Source organism: Pristis pectinata, chromosome 2 (genome assembly GCF_009764475.1).
Source record: "Pristis pectinata isolate sPriPec2 chromosome 2, sPriPec2.1.pri, whole genome shotgun sequence".
Classification (NCBI taxonomy): domain Eukaryota; kingdom Metazoa; phylum Chordata; class Chondrichthyes; order Rhinopristiformes; family Pristidae; genus Pristis; species Pristis pectinata.
In genome coordinates, this window is record NC_067406.1 from 3,595,350 (window position 1) to 3,611,565 (window position 16,216).

A 16,216-nucleotide genomic window follows, 5' to 3' on the forward strand; every position below is an offset into this window, starting at 1 on the left:
GCCGAGGAGTCCAGAACGAGGGGTAACCCGCTCTCAGAATAAGCTGTTGGCTGTCTAGGACGGAGATGAGGAGAAATCTCTTCACTCAGAGGATGGTGGACCTTTGTAATTCTCCACCCTACGAGGTCAGTCACTGACTTCATTCAAAACCGAGTGATAGATTTCTGGATTTTAAGGTAGTCAAGGGATGTGGTGCAGGAAAATGGTGCTAAGGAAGAAGATCGGCCAAGACCTTGATGGATGGTGGGACACGATCAACGAAGGGATGTCTACCTCTTAATCCTAATTGTTGTTTTCCTTATGTCCGATACCTTGACTAGTTTTGACTAATTGTGCTTTTCTTGTCCTTTCCAGGCCACCATAGTTCTCCAGGTTTCATACATCCCACCTCCGGGGGCGCCACCCTTAATGCCTCCACCTGCTCCGCCCGAGGTGCCGGTGGCTACAGGGTCTCCCGACGCTGACACCCTCACTGGTGAGATGACGACGTGGTGGGAGGGTGCTGGGAGGGGTGGGAATGATCTGGAGATTGCCACGGTGCATTCAGAACATCTGCCTCCACACGGCCCAGTCTCCCAGGACGTGGAGTCAGAAACCCCAAGGTCCCAAGTCCCGCAGGGACCACTGAGGTCCAGTTTTGCAAAAGGCCAACTGATAAGCTGGGAAGAGCGCAGAGAAGATTTATGAGGATGTTGCCAGGAATCAAGGGTCTGAGTTATAGGGAGAGGTTGGCCAGGCTGGAACTTAGCATAGCGGTTAGTGTAACACTATTACAGCGCCAGCGACCCAGGTTCAATTCCGGCCGCTGCCTGTAAGGAGTTTGTACGTTCTCCCCGTGTCTGCGTGAGTTTCCTCCGGGTGCTCCGGTGTCCTCCCACATTCCAAAGATGTACAGGTTAGGAACTGTGGGCACGCTATGTTGGTGCCGGAAGAGTTGGCGACACTTGCGGGCTGCCCCCAGCACATTCTTAACACGCAAAAAGATGTATTTTACTGTGTGTTTCTATGTACAATACATGTGACTAATAAATAAATATCTTAATATCAAGTGTAGGAGACTGAGGGTAACCTTATAGAGATGTATAAAATCATGAGGGGCCTAGATAGAGTGAATGCACTAGTCTTTCATCAGTCAGGGGCTTGAGTATAGGAATTGGGACATTATGTCACACACGTATAAGGCATTCCTGAGACTTCACTTGGAGTACTGTGTACAGTTTTGGTCACTATGATGGGAAAGCCACCATTAAACTGGAGAGAGTACAGAGGAGATTTATGAGGATGCTGCCAGGACTCGAGGGACTGAGTTATAGGGAGAGGTTGGGCAGGTTAGGAGTTTATTCCTTGGAATGTAGGAGATTGAGGGTTGACCTTATAGAGGTGCATAAAATCATGAGGGGTATAGATAGGGTGAATGCACACAGTCTTTTTCCCAGGGAAGGTGAATCAAAAACTAGGGGGCATAGGTTTAAGGCGAGATGAGAGAGATTTAAAAGCAACCTGAGGGGTAACTTGGAGACACAAGAGGCTGCAGATGCTGGAATCTGAAGCAACAAACAATCTGCTGGAAGAACTCAGTGGGTTGAGCAACATCTGTAGAAGGAAAGGAACTGGTGACGTTTCGGGTCGAAACCCTGCATCAGGACCTGAAATGTTGACAACTCCTTTCCTCCCACAGATGCTGCTCAGCCCATTGAGTTTCTCCAGTTGATTGAAGGGTAACTTTTCACACAGAGGGCAGTGAGTATAGGGAGTGAGCCGCCAGAGGAAGTCGTTGAGGCGGGTACAATAACAACATTTAAAATACACTAGGATAGGTACATGGATAGGGAAGGGTTAGAGGGATTGGGCCAAATGTGGGCAAATGGGACTTAGTTCAGCATGGACAAGTTGGGCTGAAGGACCTGTTTCCGTGCTGTGACTCTATATGAAAAATAAGATCAGTAAGTCCATCAGGTCGTGGGCATTGAGTTCAGATCTGTCTGGTGTGATTCCCCAGTGCCACGTTACGGGGAAATCTTATTGTTGAGCTGTAATATAGCACCAGATTCTTCCACCTTATGTTCTATCTCTGTCTGATGTTTTTATATAAGATAAGATTTCTTTATTAGTCACATGTACATCGAAACACACAGTGAAATGCATCTTTTGCGCAGAGTGTTCTGGGGGCAGCCCGCAAGTGTTGCCACGCTTCCGGCGCCAACATAGCACACCCACGACTTCCTAACCCGTACGTCTTTGGAATGTGGGAGGAAACCGGAGCACCCGGAGGAAACCCACGCAGACACAGGGAGAACGTACAAACTCTACCAGAAGAGAGAGGCAGAATTATCGACCCAATGTTCCCATTGCTCAGTATTGATTCTACTTTAATTACCCATTGACTCTGGAAGGGCAGTGTGTGAGGCTGCTCTGCACAGTCTTGGCCATGCTCTCTCTATCAGTATAGCCTGACCTGTTATACTAATGAGGTAAGCAATACACAACACAGGCAGAGAACCTCATCTGCATCTGTGGAAAGAGAAACAGTTGATGGCTCAGGTCCGGGATTGTTTGTCCTAAATGGGAAAGAGAGGAACAAAAACTAAACTGCTGGAGGAACTCAGCAGGTCAGGCAGCATCTGAGAGGCAAAGGGGTGGTCGACGTTTCAGGTCGAGACGCTGCATCAGGACGCAAGAGAGCTATAGTTCCCTGTGACTGTAACGTCATGTTCTGCATTCTGTTATTACTTTTCCCTTCTACCTCGACGTAGTGAAGTTTGGAATGATCTGTGTGGAAGACATGCAAAACAAAGCTTTTCACTGCGTCTTGGTGCGTGTGACAATAATAAACCAATTGCCAATTGCCAAAAAGTTAGCTTAGATAACGGAGGAGGTGGGGGAAGGGAATGGATGAAACAAATGGAGTATCTCCAATAGAGTGAGACTGGTTGACCTAATGTGGCAGTGAAGGGGAAGTTGAAATCAGGTTAAGCCTCACTCTGCTGTCCTCAGGAGTGATGCTGAGCTTCCTGCCACTTTAATTCCCCATCCCACTCCCACTGACCTCTCTCCTGTGTTGTCACAATTAGGCCCAATGCATGCTCGAGGAATAGCACCTCATCTTCTGCAGCTTTCTGGACTCTACAACAGTATTGGACCCTACAACTTTAGATGACTCGCTGTTTGCGTTAGAACTGTCCGTTTTCCTTCTGTCATCGTTTTGGCTCAGTTTTTCTCTTTTTTATTCTTGTTGTTTGACGGTCTTGCCATGAACAACACATTCCACAGACAAAGAAACTTAATCTGATTTTAACTCTTGCACATCCCACATTAGGCCATGAAGTCTCACTCTGTCAGAGAGCTTTCACCTACCCCCTCCCCCATCTTCTCCAATACCTATGTGTAGTTGTACAAGACATCGGTGAGGCCGCACTTGGAGTACCGTGCACAGTTTTAGTCACCCTGCTACAGGAAAGATGCCATTAAGCTGGAAGGAATGCAAAGAAGATTTACGAGGATGTTGCCAGGACTTGAGGGACTGAGTTACAGGGAGAGGTTGAGCAGGCTGGGACTTGTATTTTCATTGGAGCGCAGGAGACTAAGGGCTGATCTTACAGAGGTGTATGAAATTATGAGGGGCATAGATAGGGTCAATACACTCAGACTTTTTCCCAGGGAAAGGGAACCAAGATCTAGAGAGCATAGGTTTAAGGTGAGAGGGGAGAGATTTAATAGGAACCTGAGGGGCAACTTCTTCACCCAGATGGTGGTGTGTTCCAGGAACGAGCTGCCAGAGGAAGTGGTCGAGGCACGTACATGAACAACATTTAAACGCCACTTGGACAGGTACACGGATAGGAAAGGTTTGGAGGGATGTGGGCAAATGGGACAGGCTTGGATGGGCACCTTGGTCGGCATGGACGAGTTGGGGCGAAGGGTCTGTTTCAGTGCTGTATTCCTCTCTGACTATAGCAGGGCGACCAAAACTGAACACCCTATTCCAAATGCAGGCCCACCAACATCTTGTACAACTGCAACATAACTTCCCAGCTTCTATACTCAATGCCCTGACCGATGAAGGCCAGCGTGCCGAACGCTGCCTTCACCACCCTCTCAACCTGCGACACCACTTTCAGTGAACCATGTATCTCTCTGGAACCAGGTCCCTCTGTTCTGCAACACTCCCCAGGGCCCTACCGTTCACTGTGAAAGTCCTATGCTGATTTGTCTTCCTAAAATGCAACACCTCGCTCATATCCAAATTAAACTCCATAGTTTATTTTGCCTGCAGGCCCTTGCAGGTTCCAACCAAGGGCAAATGGAAGGGCGGAGTTCAGAGCAGGTAATAACCTGCTTGATTTTACCATAGAACCATACAGCACAAAACAGGCCCTTTGGTCCACCATGTTGTGCCGTCCATCAAACCACCCTCACACTATCTAACCCCTTCCTCCCGCATATCCCTCTATCTCACATTCCTCCATGTGCCTATCCAACAAACTCTTGAACCTGTCCAATGTAACTGCCTCCACCACCACCCCAGGCAGTGCATTCCACGCACCAACCACTCTCTGGGTGAAAAACCTCCCCCTGACATCTCCCCTGAACCTCCCACCCATAACCTTAAAGCCATGCCCTCTCGTCTTGAGCATTGGTGCCCTGGGAAGGAGGTGCTGACTGTCTACTCTATCTATTCCTCTCAATATTTTATATACCTCTATCATGTCTCCTCTCATCCTCCTCCTTTCCAGTGAATAAAGCCCCAGCACCTTAAACCTCTCCTCATATTCCATACTCTCTAATCCAGGCAGCATCCTGGTAAATCTCCTCTGCACCCTCTCCAACGCCTCCACATCCTCCACATTTTAACTAAGTTTCTGTTGGCGGAGTGAGTTTCCCAGCTCTGCCTGTGTATGTACTTAATGAAGCAAGCAGACATTAACCTCCTGCTCCCTTCAAAAACTGTTTATTTCCATAAAGCCTAGTACTGGGTGTAGAGCCAAGAGAGATTGGGAAGGAATTTCTGCCACATTCCATTGGGATGAAAGACAGTCCCACAGAAATTACTTGCTTTTCTTAACCCCTTCCTTCAAGAATCAAACAATGTCTCGAGAGGAATTGTAAATAGCAAGGGGCACAGTCTGTAGTTAGAACTTGAATTGGTAGCTTTGAGTCAGAGAGTGGAGCAGTACAGAAACAGGCCCTTCAGCCCATCACACTTTACGACAAGGTAGGGGTATCAAGAACAAAAGGGTGAAGTCAAGTTTATTGTCATGTGCACAAGTACAGTGAGGTACAGGTCCAATGAAAACAAGAGTCACAAGAGGTTCTGCAGGGTAAGTTTTTTACACAGAGAGTGGTGGGTGCGTGGAACGCACTGCCGGCAGAGGTTGTGGGGGCAGATACATTAGGGACATTTAAGAGATTCTTAGATAGACACATGAATGATAGAGAAATGGAGGGCTATGTGGGAGGGAAGGGTTAGATAGATCTTAGAGCAGGGTAAGATGTCAGCACAACATTGTGGGCTGAAGGGCCTGTACTATGTTCTATGCTGGAATCTGGAGCAACGCACACAAAACGCTGGAGGAACTCAGCGGGTCAGGCAGCATCCGTGGAGGGAAATGAACAGTCGACGTTTCGGGTCGAGACCCTTCATCAGGACTGGAAAGGAAGAGGGCAGAAGCCGGAATAAGAAGGTTGGGGGGGGGGGGGGGTGGAGGAACACAGGCTGGCAGGAGATAAGTGAGTCCAGGTGGTGGGTGGGGAGGGGAGATGCAAGGTAGTGATGTGAGAACCTGGGAGGTGATAGCTCTCTTCCTCTCCCGTCCAGACGAAGGGTCCCAACCCGAAACGTCGGCTGTTTGTTTTTCCTTCCATAGATGCTGCCTGACCCATGGAGTTCCTCTATGTGCTTGCAGCAGCATCACAGACATGTAGATTCAGACAACACACAGAATATAAAGTATACAAGGCATTTGGTATATAGGTTTATTTAGCACAGTACATAGGGGAAAGACTTAGGTGAGAGAAGGGAGTTTTAAAGGGGTAGTTTTTTCACACAATATCTGAAAGGTGCTGCCAGAGGAGTTGGCAGAATCAGATGCAATCACTACATTTGAGAGAGAGTTAGGCAGACACTGGAATAGGCAAGGCTTAGAAGGATAAAGTCTTAGTGCAGGCAAGTCAGATTAGTGTAGATGGTCATTAGTAATTGGTTTATCATTGTCAGAGATACAGTGATAAGCTTTTGTTTGCGTGCCATCCAGACAGATCCATACATAAACTGAGTTAGTCAACAGGAAAGAGAAAACAGAATTCAGAATATAGTGTCACAGTTACAGAGAAAATGCAGTGCGGGTCGACAGTAAGGTGCAAGGGCTACGATGAGATAGATTGGGAGATCAAGAGTTTATCTTTCTCATGTGAGAGGTCCGTTTAAGAGTCTTATAACAGCGGAGTTTTATAGGGGATCTGTGGGGAAAGTTTTTCACACAGGGAGTGAGTGATAGCTGGAACGCGCTGCAGGGGGAGGAGGTGGAGTGAGATACGGTCACTGTGTTTAACAGGCATTTAGTCAGGCATTTGAAGATGTGTCCTCCTGAGGGCAAATGGGATTGGTGTACATGGGCAGAAAGGTCGGCACAGACAGACTGGGCCGAAGGGCCTGTTTCTGTGCTGTACAATGAGTCTATGACTCCCCTCCACCCTTGGGTGTCTAGTTCAAACACCCACACACTGACCCCGCCTCCCCCCCCACCCTGGGTGTCTGGTACGCCCCCCACCCTGGGTGTCTGGTACGCCCCCCACACTGACCGTTCCCCCCAGCCTGGGTGTCTGGTGCACCCCCCCACACGGAACACCCCCACCCCTGGGTGTGTGGTGAACCCCTCACACTGAACCCCACCCCTGGGTGTGTGGTGAATCCCTCATACTGAACACCCCCACTGTCTGGTGAGCCCCTCGCACTGACCATTTCCCCCACCCCTGGGTGTCTGGTGAACCCCCCACACTGAATACCCCCCACACCCCTGTGTGTCTGGTACACCCCCCCCCACCCTGGGGTGGCTGGTGAACCCCCCACAGTGACCATTCCCCCCACCCCTGGGTGTCTGGTACACCCCCCACACTGAACAGCCCAACCCTTGGGTGTCTGGTGCACTCCCCACACTGAACACCCCCACCCCTGGGTGTCTGGTGCACTCACCATACTGCACATCCCCACCCCTGGGTGTCTGGTGAACCCTCCCATACTGAACACTTCCCCCACCCCTGGGTGTCTGGTGCACCCGACTTTCTGAGCGCTCCCTGTGCTCTCCCTCCATGACACACCGAGGACACCACCTGCGGGCCACAGGTAGTTCCATTGAATCACAGAACCATTGCGACTTGGGAGGCCATTCAGGCCCAACCTTGTGCTGGTCCCTCGCGATCCCCTCTGCCCTGTGTGCCTGGTTTTACTCCACAGGCCTGCAGATTCTCCACTGCCTTGGCAATGTCTGTAGCTCCCTGATCCTCAGAGCACCCACCATGTGTGGCCCTGTCGGCACTTCTGTGGCACTGGCGACGGAGATGGATAACTTTGGGGAAAGCTGCCTGGCCTCCCCCCACCCCCCAACTTCTTGTACACCGCTCAGTCCTGCACAGTGACCAGCACCAACACCTACTGAGGGACTGGAGACACCATGCTGGAATCTGGAGCAACACACAATCTGCTGGAGGAACTCAGCGGGTCGAGCAGCATCTGTGGGGAGGAAAGGAATTGTCAACGTTTCGGGTTGAAACCTTGCATGAGGACTGGGAGTGGAGAGGTTTAAAAGGGACCTGAGGGGCAAGTTTTTCATACAGAGGGTGGTGGGGATATGGAACAAGCTGTCAGAAGAAGTGGTTGAGGCAGATGCAATTAGAATGAGACATTTTGACAGGTTCATGAATAGGAAAGGTTTAGAGGGATATGGGTCAAATGGGACTAGCTTAGATGGGCATCTTGGTCAGCAAGAGTCTGAGGTGATTGGTGGACTGAGGACTCCTGTCCCACCACCCCTCCTCTCCACCTTACACCGGCCATCTCCCCTCTCCACTCTCAGTCCTGATGCAGGGTTTCAACCCGAAACATCGACAATTCCTTTCCTCCCACAGATGCTGCTCAACCCATTGAGTTCCTCCAGAAGATTGTGTGTTGAGTCATGGACTCAGAGTCATACGTCACGGAGACAGGCCCTTCAGCCCAACTGGTCCATGCTGACCGAGATTCCCATCGAAGCTTGTCCCATTTGCCTGTATTTGGTCCATATCCCTATTAATCTTTCCTGTCCATGTACGTGTCCAAATATTTTTAAAAAGTTTTAATTGTACCCGCCTCAACCACTTCCTCTGGCAGCTCGTTCCACACCCACCCTTTGTGTGAAAAAATTGCCTCTTCGGTTTCAATTAAATCTTTCCCCTCTCACCTTAAACCCATGCCCTCTTGTTTTTGGTTACTTTTTCCCTGGGAAAAAGACTGAGCGCATTCACCCTATCTATGCCCCTCATGATTTTATACACCTCTATAAGATCAGCCCTTGGTCTCCTACGCTCCAAGGAACAAAGTCCCAGCCTGCCCAACCTCTCCCTATAATCCAGTCCCTCGATCCTGGCAACATACTTGTAAATCTCCTCTGCTTAATGGCATCTTTCCTACAGTAGGGTGACCAAAACTGTACACAGTACTCCAAGTGCACACACAGCACCTCTCCAGGCTTATATAATACCTGTCTCTGTAGATACTGGTGGCGAGGGAGAGGAGGACACCGAAGATCCTCAGGGCACGGGCGATGAAGTCGAACCCTCGCCAGGGACCCCAGGTGTCGAGCCACCCAGTTTTCCAAAGAAACCACCCACCAGTGTGGTCCACGGGATCAAGAAGAGGAAACGGCCGACGAAACAACTCCTCCCAAACAAGCCCCAGGACATCCAGGTCAGTTCCGTCAGCCGCTGTTTAACTTACCAGGTTTGGCAGGAGAGGAAGAGGGTGCAAAGGGACTGGCAGGTTGTGAGAGTGGGCAAGCAGATGGAGACACAAGAGGCTGCAGATGCTGGAACCTGGAGAAACACACAATGTGCTGGAGGAACTCAGCAGGTCAGGCAGCATCTGTGGAGGGGAATGGACAGTCGACGTTTCAGGTCAAGACCCTTCATCTGGACTGAAAGAGAGAGGAGAGGTGGTCAGTATACAGTTGTGAGAGGGAGGGATGGATATAAGATGGAGTTTAGAGCAGGTAGACGTATGGTTATTCACTTTAGTCGAAGAGAAAGAGGCCAAGGTTTGGGAAGTGTAACATTGGTGTACCGAGTGATGGGGGAATTGCTGAAAGTGGATGCCAGTCGAAGTGTTTTAGAAGCTTTTGTTTTAATTTATAGAGAAGCTGATTTTATTTTTACTGCATTTTTTATTGCAGTTTTTAAAAATTAATTCTTAATTCCTCAAGATCACATTACTGCAGTTATACATAGAACAGTACAGCACAGGAGCAGGCCCTTTGGCCCATGATGCTGTGCAGAACTAATTAAACTAGTAATTAAAAGCCTGTACCTCCTCCCCGATGGTAGTGACGAGAGGAGGGCATGTCATGGATGGTGAGGATCCTTAGTGGTGGATACCGCCTCTTGAAGATGTCCTCAATGGTGGGGACGGTGGTGCCCGTGATGGAGCTGGCTGAGTCAACAACCCTCTGCAGCCTCTTGCAATCCTGTGGATTGGAGCCTCCATACCAGGATGTGATGCAACCACCATACATTTATAGAAATTTGCAAGAGTGGTGACAAACCGTATCTCCTGATGAAGTAGAGCCGCTGGCGTGCCTTCTTCATGATTGCATCACTATGTTGGGCCCAGGATAGATCCTCTGAGATGTTGATGCCCAGGAACTTGAAACTGCTCACTCTTTCCACTGCTGACCCCTCAATGAGGACTTGTGTGTGTTCTCCTGACTTTCCGTTCCTGAAGTTCACAATCAGTTCCTTGTTCTTGCTGACGTTGAGTGCGAGGTTGTCATTGCAACACTGCTCAACCGGCCGATCCACCTCACTCCTGTGACTTCCCTCTCCATCAGCAAAGTTAATCAAATTCCTCTGCTTCCAGGTGAGAGTGCACGTGGCAGAAGGTCGTCAGATCCCGGGCATCAACATCAGGCCAGTGGTTAAAGTGACGGTTGCCGGGCAGACAAAGACCACTCGCATCCGCAAAGGCAACAACCCAGTCTTTGACGAGGTAAGCTGCAACCCTTCCCCATCGAGTGCTGGTGTGGAGCAAGTGGGTCCCAATGGCAGATCAGACCATCAGTTCACGGTCTCCATCAATCCCTCCGGTTGAACATTATGGGCCACCCCTTGCACTACCATAGAGTCACACAGCATGGAAACAGGCCCTTCGGCTCAACTGGTCCATGCTGACCAAGATTCCCATCGAAGCCAGTCCCATTTGTCTGTTTGGCCCATATCCCTCTAAACCTTTCCTATCCATGTGCCTGTCTAAGAACCCTTTAAATGTTGTTAATGTACCTGCCTCAACCACTTCCTCTGGCAGTTCATTCCATATACTGACTGTCACGAACCAACAACAAAAGAAACACACTGAGCATGATTTAGTGTTTAAAAACTATTTTATTAATCACTACTTATGATAATACGTAAAATAAAAGTAAAAATGTTAGTATGTTAGAATTCAAGAATGTTAAACCTCGAACGTTAACCCCAAAACTAAACTCGTCGTGTGTGTGTGTGACAAAGTCCAAAACTCCCAGTTCCTGAATGGTTCTTAAAGTTCAGTTCCGCAAGCCATAAGGTGAAACATGAGCAAGGGCTTCTTCAACAACCACCGTTGTCTGAAGATAAGATGTAGATGTAGAAAAACATAGAGAGAGAGTACATACGAAATCCAAATGTTCCACGATGGAACCCAAACGACACTTCAGTGTTTACTCGGTAGTGACTTCCTCACCCTGAAAAGCATCCGAACCGTGGTCGTCCACACACAAATACCTGTTTCCTTCTACAGGTCAGCAACAAAGTGAACTCCACCGGATTACTTCCAACTTCCATACATGGATTTCAGTGGCAAACACAGTTATTGTTTCTCATCCCTCTTTAGAGAAAACAAGCAGGCTGGTGTCTCTCTCCCTTCTCTCTCTCTCTCCTTCTTCTTCTTCTGACTTCAACAACGTCATTATGTCCTTTATCTTCTATTGACGTAAGCACGCCCCACACACACATACACACACACTCTCTATCTTAAAGGGACTTTCACTGAGTCCGTAACACTGACCACCCTCTGGGTGAAAAAGTTGCCCCTTAAGTTCCTATTAAATCTCTCCCTTAGATCCTCTAGTAGTTGATTTCCCAACCCTGGGGAAAAGACTGTGCGCATTCACTCTACCTATGCCCCTCATGATGTTATGCACCTCTAAGATCACCCCTCATTCTCCTATGCTCCAATGAAAAAAGTCCCAACCTGCTCAAACTCTCTCAACAGTCCCTTGAGTCCCGGCAACATCCTCGCAAGTTTCCTCGGCTCTGTTTACAGCTTAATGGCATCTTTCCTATAGCAGGGCGACCAGAACTGAACACAATACTCCAAGTGTGGTCTAACCAGAGTTCTATAGAGCTGCAACATCACCTCGTAGCTCTTGAACTCAATACCCCGACTAATGAAGGCCAACACACCATACGCCTTCTTAACAACCCTGTCAACCTGTGTGGCAACCTTGAGGGATCTATATACACGGACCCAGGATCCTTCAGTTCCTCCACTAAGAATCCTGCCATTAACCTTGTATTCTGCCTTTGAATTCAATCTCCTGAAGTGTACCACTTCACACTTATTCGGGTTGAACTCCATCTGCCACTTCTCAGCCCAGCTCTGCATCCTATCAATATCCTGTTGTAATCTACAGCAACCTTCTACACTATCCACACACCACCAACCTTTGTATCATCTGCAAACTTACTAACCCACCCTTCCACACCCTCATCCAAGTCATTTATAAATATAGACATTGATAAAGAGATTGTTCAAGAGACATTGATACAGACACTTGAATGGGCAAGGCTCAGAAGGATATGGCCCTAATACATGTGAATGCAATTAGTGTAGATTGGGGAAATAAGGTCAGCACAGATGTGGTGGGCTGAAGGGCCTGTTTCTGAGCTGTACGTCTATAATTCACAGTCCCATGTCACAATCAGATTGGACTCACGCCGTGCTGAGTCATTCCGTGAAGTCCTTATTCATCTGTGTCCTTGCTCCATTTCCTGCCTTTTCCCTCATTTTCTGAAATATTGATTAAGAACTATCTATTTCTCAAATCCACAAATAATTGACTCAGAATCAGCTGCCAAGCATTGCAAATATCTCCCAGCCTCAGTGCGTAGGAGTGTTTCCAAAGATCTCTGAAATGCCTGTCTAATTTTTAGTTCCTAATCCCAGGGTGTCCCACCAGTTGATCAAATCGCTCCCCTTAAGGTGAATGAAGGTGGATAAATCCCCAGGGCCTGACAAGGTGTCACCTCGGACCTTCAGGCTCCTGTACCTCCTCCCGGATGGTAGTAACATGAAGAGGGCATGTCCCGGGAGGTGAGGGTCCTTAATGATGGATGATGCCTTCTTGAGGCACCGCCTCGTGAAGATGTCCTCGATGGTGGGGAGGGTTATGCCGTGATGGAGCTGGCTGAGCCTACAACCCTCTGCAGCCTCTTGCGATCCTGTGGATTGGAGCCTCCATGGTGAGGTTATGCATTCATTGTTCATTATTTTCAGTATGAGGAGAGACTGGTTAGGCTGGGTTTGTACTCCTTGGAACGGAGGAGGCGGGGGGAGGACCTGATTGAGGTACGCAAAATGATGAGGCATAGACAGGGCAGATAGGAAGCAATTTTTGCCCAGTGAAGGGTTTAGAGAGGATCTGAGCAAGCATTTTCTCACAGAGGATGGTTGAAGTTTGGAACTCGCTGCCTGAGGGGCTGGTGGGGGTAGAGACTCTCACAACATTTAAGAAGCATTCTGATGAGCACTTGAATTGCCAGGACATGGAAGGCTACACACCAGCTTCTGGTAAATGGGTTTAGTATAGGTTGGTATTTGATGATCAACAGAGATGTGTTTCTGTGCTCTATGACTCAATGATCATATCACTCATGATTCAACTCCAGAGGACTTTTTGACTCAAAGATGAATGATCCCAGAGCAACAGGGCAACCATTCAAAAACACAATGCAGGAAGCATCTGGACGGGGGGATGCAGTGCATACGCTCCTGTCCACATCAACAGTGCTGAGGTCGAGAGGGTTGAGAGCTTCAAGTTCCAAGGAGTGAATATCACCAATAGCCTGTTTTAGTCCAAACATGTAGATGCCACGGGCAAGAAAGCTCACCATTGCCTCTACTTCCTCAGGAGGCTACAGAGGGAGTAGAACCACTTGTCCCTTTTGACCCTCACAAACTTTTATCGATGCACCGTAGAAAGCATCCTATCCAGATGCATCACGGCTTGGTACGGCAACTGCTCTGTCTGGGACCGCAAGAAACTGCAGAGAGTTGTGGACACAGCTCAGTACATCATGGAAACCAGCCTCCCTTCCATGGGCTCTGTCTACACTTCTTGCTGCCTCGGTAAATCAGCCAACATAATCAAAGACCCCTCCCACCCCAGACATTCTCAATAAACCAATTTTCCAATTTACCAATGTTGACATTCAAAGGAAAACCAATCACTGAATGCAAACCCATGGGTGCAGCAAGTAATTGAAAAGACAAATGATATCTTGTCCTTCATTGTGAGAGGTTTTGAGTACAGGAGCAAGGATATCTTGCTCCAATTATACAGGGCTTTGGTGAGACCACACTGGGAGTACTGCTTTCAGTTCTGGTCTTCTTATCTAAGAAAGGATAGATGTGCATGGGGGAGCAGAGTGAAGGTTCACTGGACTGATTCCTGGCATAGCTGGGATGTTTGAGGAATGATTGGTTCAACCAGGCCTGTGTTCACTGGAGTTCGGATGAAAGAGAGAGAGGGTCACACTGAAACACACAAAATTCAGATGGGGCTCAACTGTCTGGATGTGGGGAGGATGTTTTCCCTGGCTCAGAGGTCTAGAACCTCTCACGGGGGCAGGGGTGGGGATGGGGTGAAAGATTTTGGGCTGACAGTGAACCTGCAACTCTCCACCATAGAGGGTGGTGGAAGCCAAGTCACTGGATGCATTTGAGAAGGAGGCAAATGGATTTCTAGACATAAAAGATATCAAGGGGTATGGGGATCATGGCAATAAGTCGGTAAATTGGTTTATTATTGGCACATGCAGCAAGGTGCAGTGAAAAACTTGTCTTGCATACAATTCAATACGCAGTGCATTGAGGTAGTACAAGGTTAATCAACAACAGCATGCAGAATAAGGTTACGGAGTACTTGAAGTTACAGAGAAAGTGCAGTGCAGGCAGGCAATAAGGTGCAAGGCCATAACGAGGTAGATTGTGAGGTCAAGAGTCCATCTTATTGTACTAGGGGACCGTTCAATAGTCTTATAACAGTGGGGTAGAAGCTGTCCTTGAGCCTGGTGGTACGTACTTTCAGGCTTTTGTATCTTCTGCCCGATGGAAGGGGGGGGGGGAGAAGAGAGAATGTCCAATCCCTCACTATTTAAATAACACACTGCCTTTGTAATTTTTGGACCAAAGTGGGTAACTCCACACTATCTCTGCATTACACTGCTCAATGTGCAGTTGGACAGTTCCTGTCTCGCTGGGTGTCATGCACAGTACAGGTGATCTCAGTGGGTTGTGCAAAGCTTTGGAAGGTGTCAAGGTGATGAAAGGCTGTACATAGTTACACAATCCTTTCAATGCTAACTGGGTTGGAGATTCCCTGCTCTCTCAGCCCAAATCCCTGGAACAAATCCATGGAAATTGGAATATCAAAGCAGATTGATTGGACCAACAAATCCAGGCTGGTGTTTCCCAACTGGATGAGCAAGTAGTTCCACTCCCATCTGACACCTTGGTCACACATCCATCAACCTACATCGAGAGGTTGAGGGGGTTGAGAGCTTCAAGTTCCTAGGAGTGAACATCACCAACAGCCTGTCCTGGTCAAATCACATTGCTGCCACAGCCAAGAAAGCTCACCAATGCCTCTACTTCCTCAGGAGGCTAAAGAAATTCGGTTTGTCCCCTTTGACTCTCACCAACTTCCACTGATGCACCATAGAAAGCATCCTATCTGGATGTATCACTGGCTTGGTACGGCAACTGCTGTGCCCAGGACCACAAGAAACTGCAGAGAGTTGTGGACACAGCCCACTGCATCACGGACACCAGCCTCCCCTCCTTGGACTCTGTCTTTAGCTCTCGCTGTCGTGGTGAAGCGGCCAGTATAATCAAAGACCCCACCCACTGGAGTCATTCTCTCTTCTCCCCCCTCCCATCAGGCAGAAGATACAGGAGCCTGAGGGCACGTACCACCAGACTTAAGGACAGCTTCTACCCCACTGTGATAAGACTATTGAATGGTTCCCTTATATAATGAGATGGCCTATGACCTCATGATCTACCTTGTTGTGACCTTGCAACTTATTGCATTGCACTTTCTCTGTAGCTGTGACACTTTACTCTGTACTGTTGTTGTTTTTACCTGTACTACATCAATGCACTCTGTACTAACTCAATGTAACTGCACTGTGTAATGAATTGATCTGTACAATTGGTATGCAAGATAAGTTTTTCACTGTAACTCAGTACAAGTGACAATAATAAACCAATACCAATCCAACTCCCACTAGTTCCTGCTGCCACTGGAGTGAATCCCACTGGCACACACTTCATTATGTATTGAACCAATATACATACCATGTTCCTATTAATTGTCCAACACAAGGGAACCACTGACGTTCCTCTCTCTGCTCTTCCCCAGACCTTTTTCTTCAACTTCTACGATACTCCAGCTGATCTTTTTGATGAGCCGATATTCATCATGGTGAGTGCCTTTGTGTATAAGAAACTTTTCTCTGTGTCAAACCTGTGTAGTTCCTGCCCTGGGAGTGTGTGATGGGACAGTGGGAGCTTCACCCAGTATCTGACCCCAGGAGTGTGTGATGGGACAGTGTAGAGGGAGCTTCACTCTGTGTCTGACCCCGGGAGTGTGTGATGGGAGTGACCTGACCATCCTCCTCAATCAGGAGACTCACAACCACAGAGCAGTGACCC

General features: G+C 48.4%; 1 protein-coding gene across 6 annotated transcripts in view; it reads left to right on the forward strand.

Annotated features, from left to right (window-relative positions):
* Nucleotides 1–16,216, forward strand: part of dysf (dysferlin, limb girdle muscular dystrophy 2B (autosomal recessive)) — a 280,694-nt gene that overhangs the window by 65,112 nt on the left and 199,366 nt on the right. For all 6 annotated transcript variants that reach the window (XM_052038414.1, XM_052038407.1, XM_052038430.1 and 3 more), the window contains exons 5-8: nt 355–475; nt 8,745–8,938; nt 10,103–10,231; nt 15,924–15,986. In XM_052038414.1, the coding sequence (XP_051894374.1) occupies nt 355–475; nt 8,745–8,938; nt 10,103–10,231; nt 15,924–15,986 (507 nt within the window). The remainder of the gene's footprint in view (nt 1–354; nt 476–8,744; nt 8,939–10,102; nt 10,232–15,923; nt 15,987–16,216) is intronic.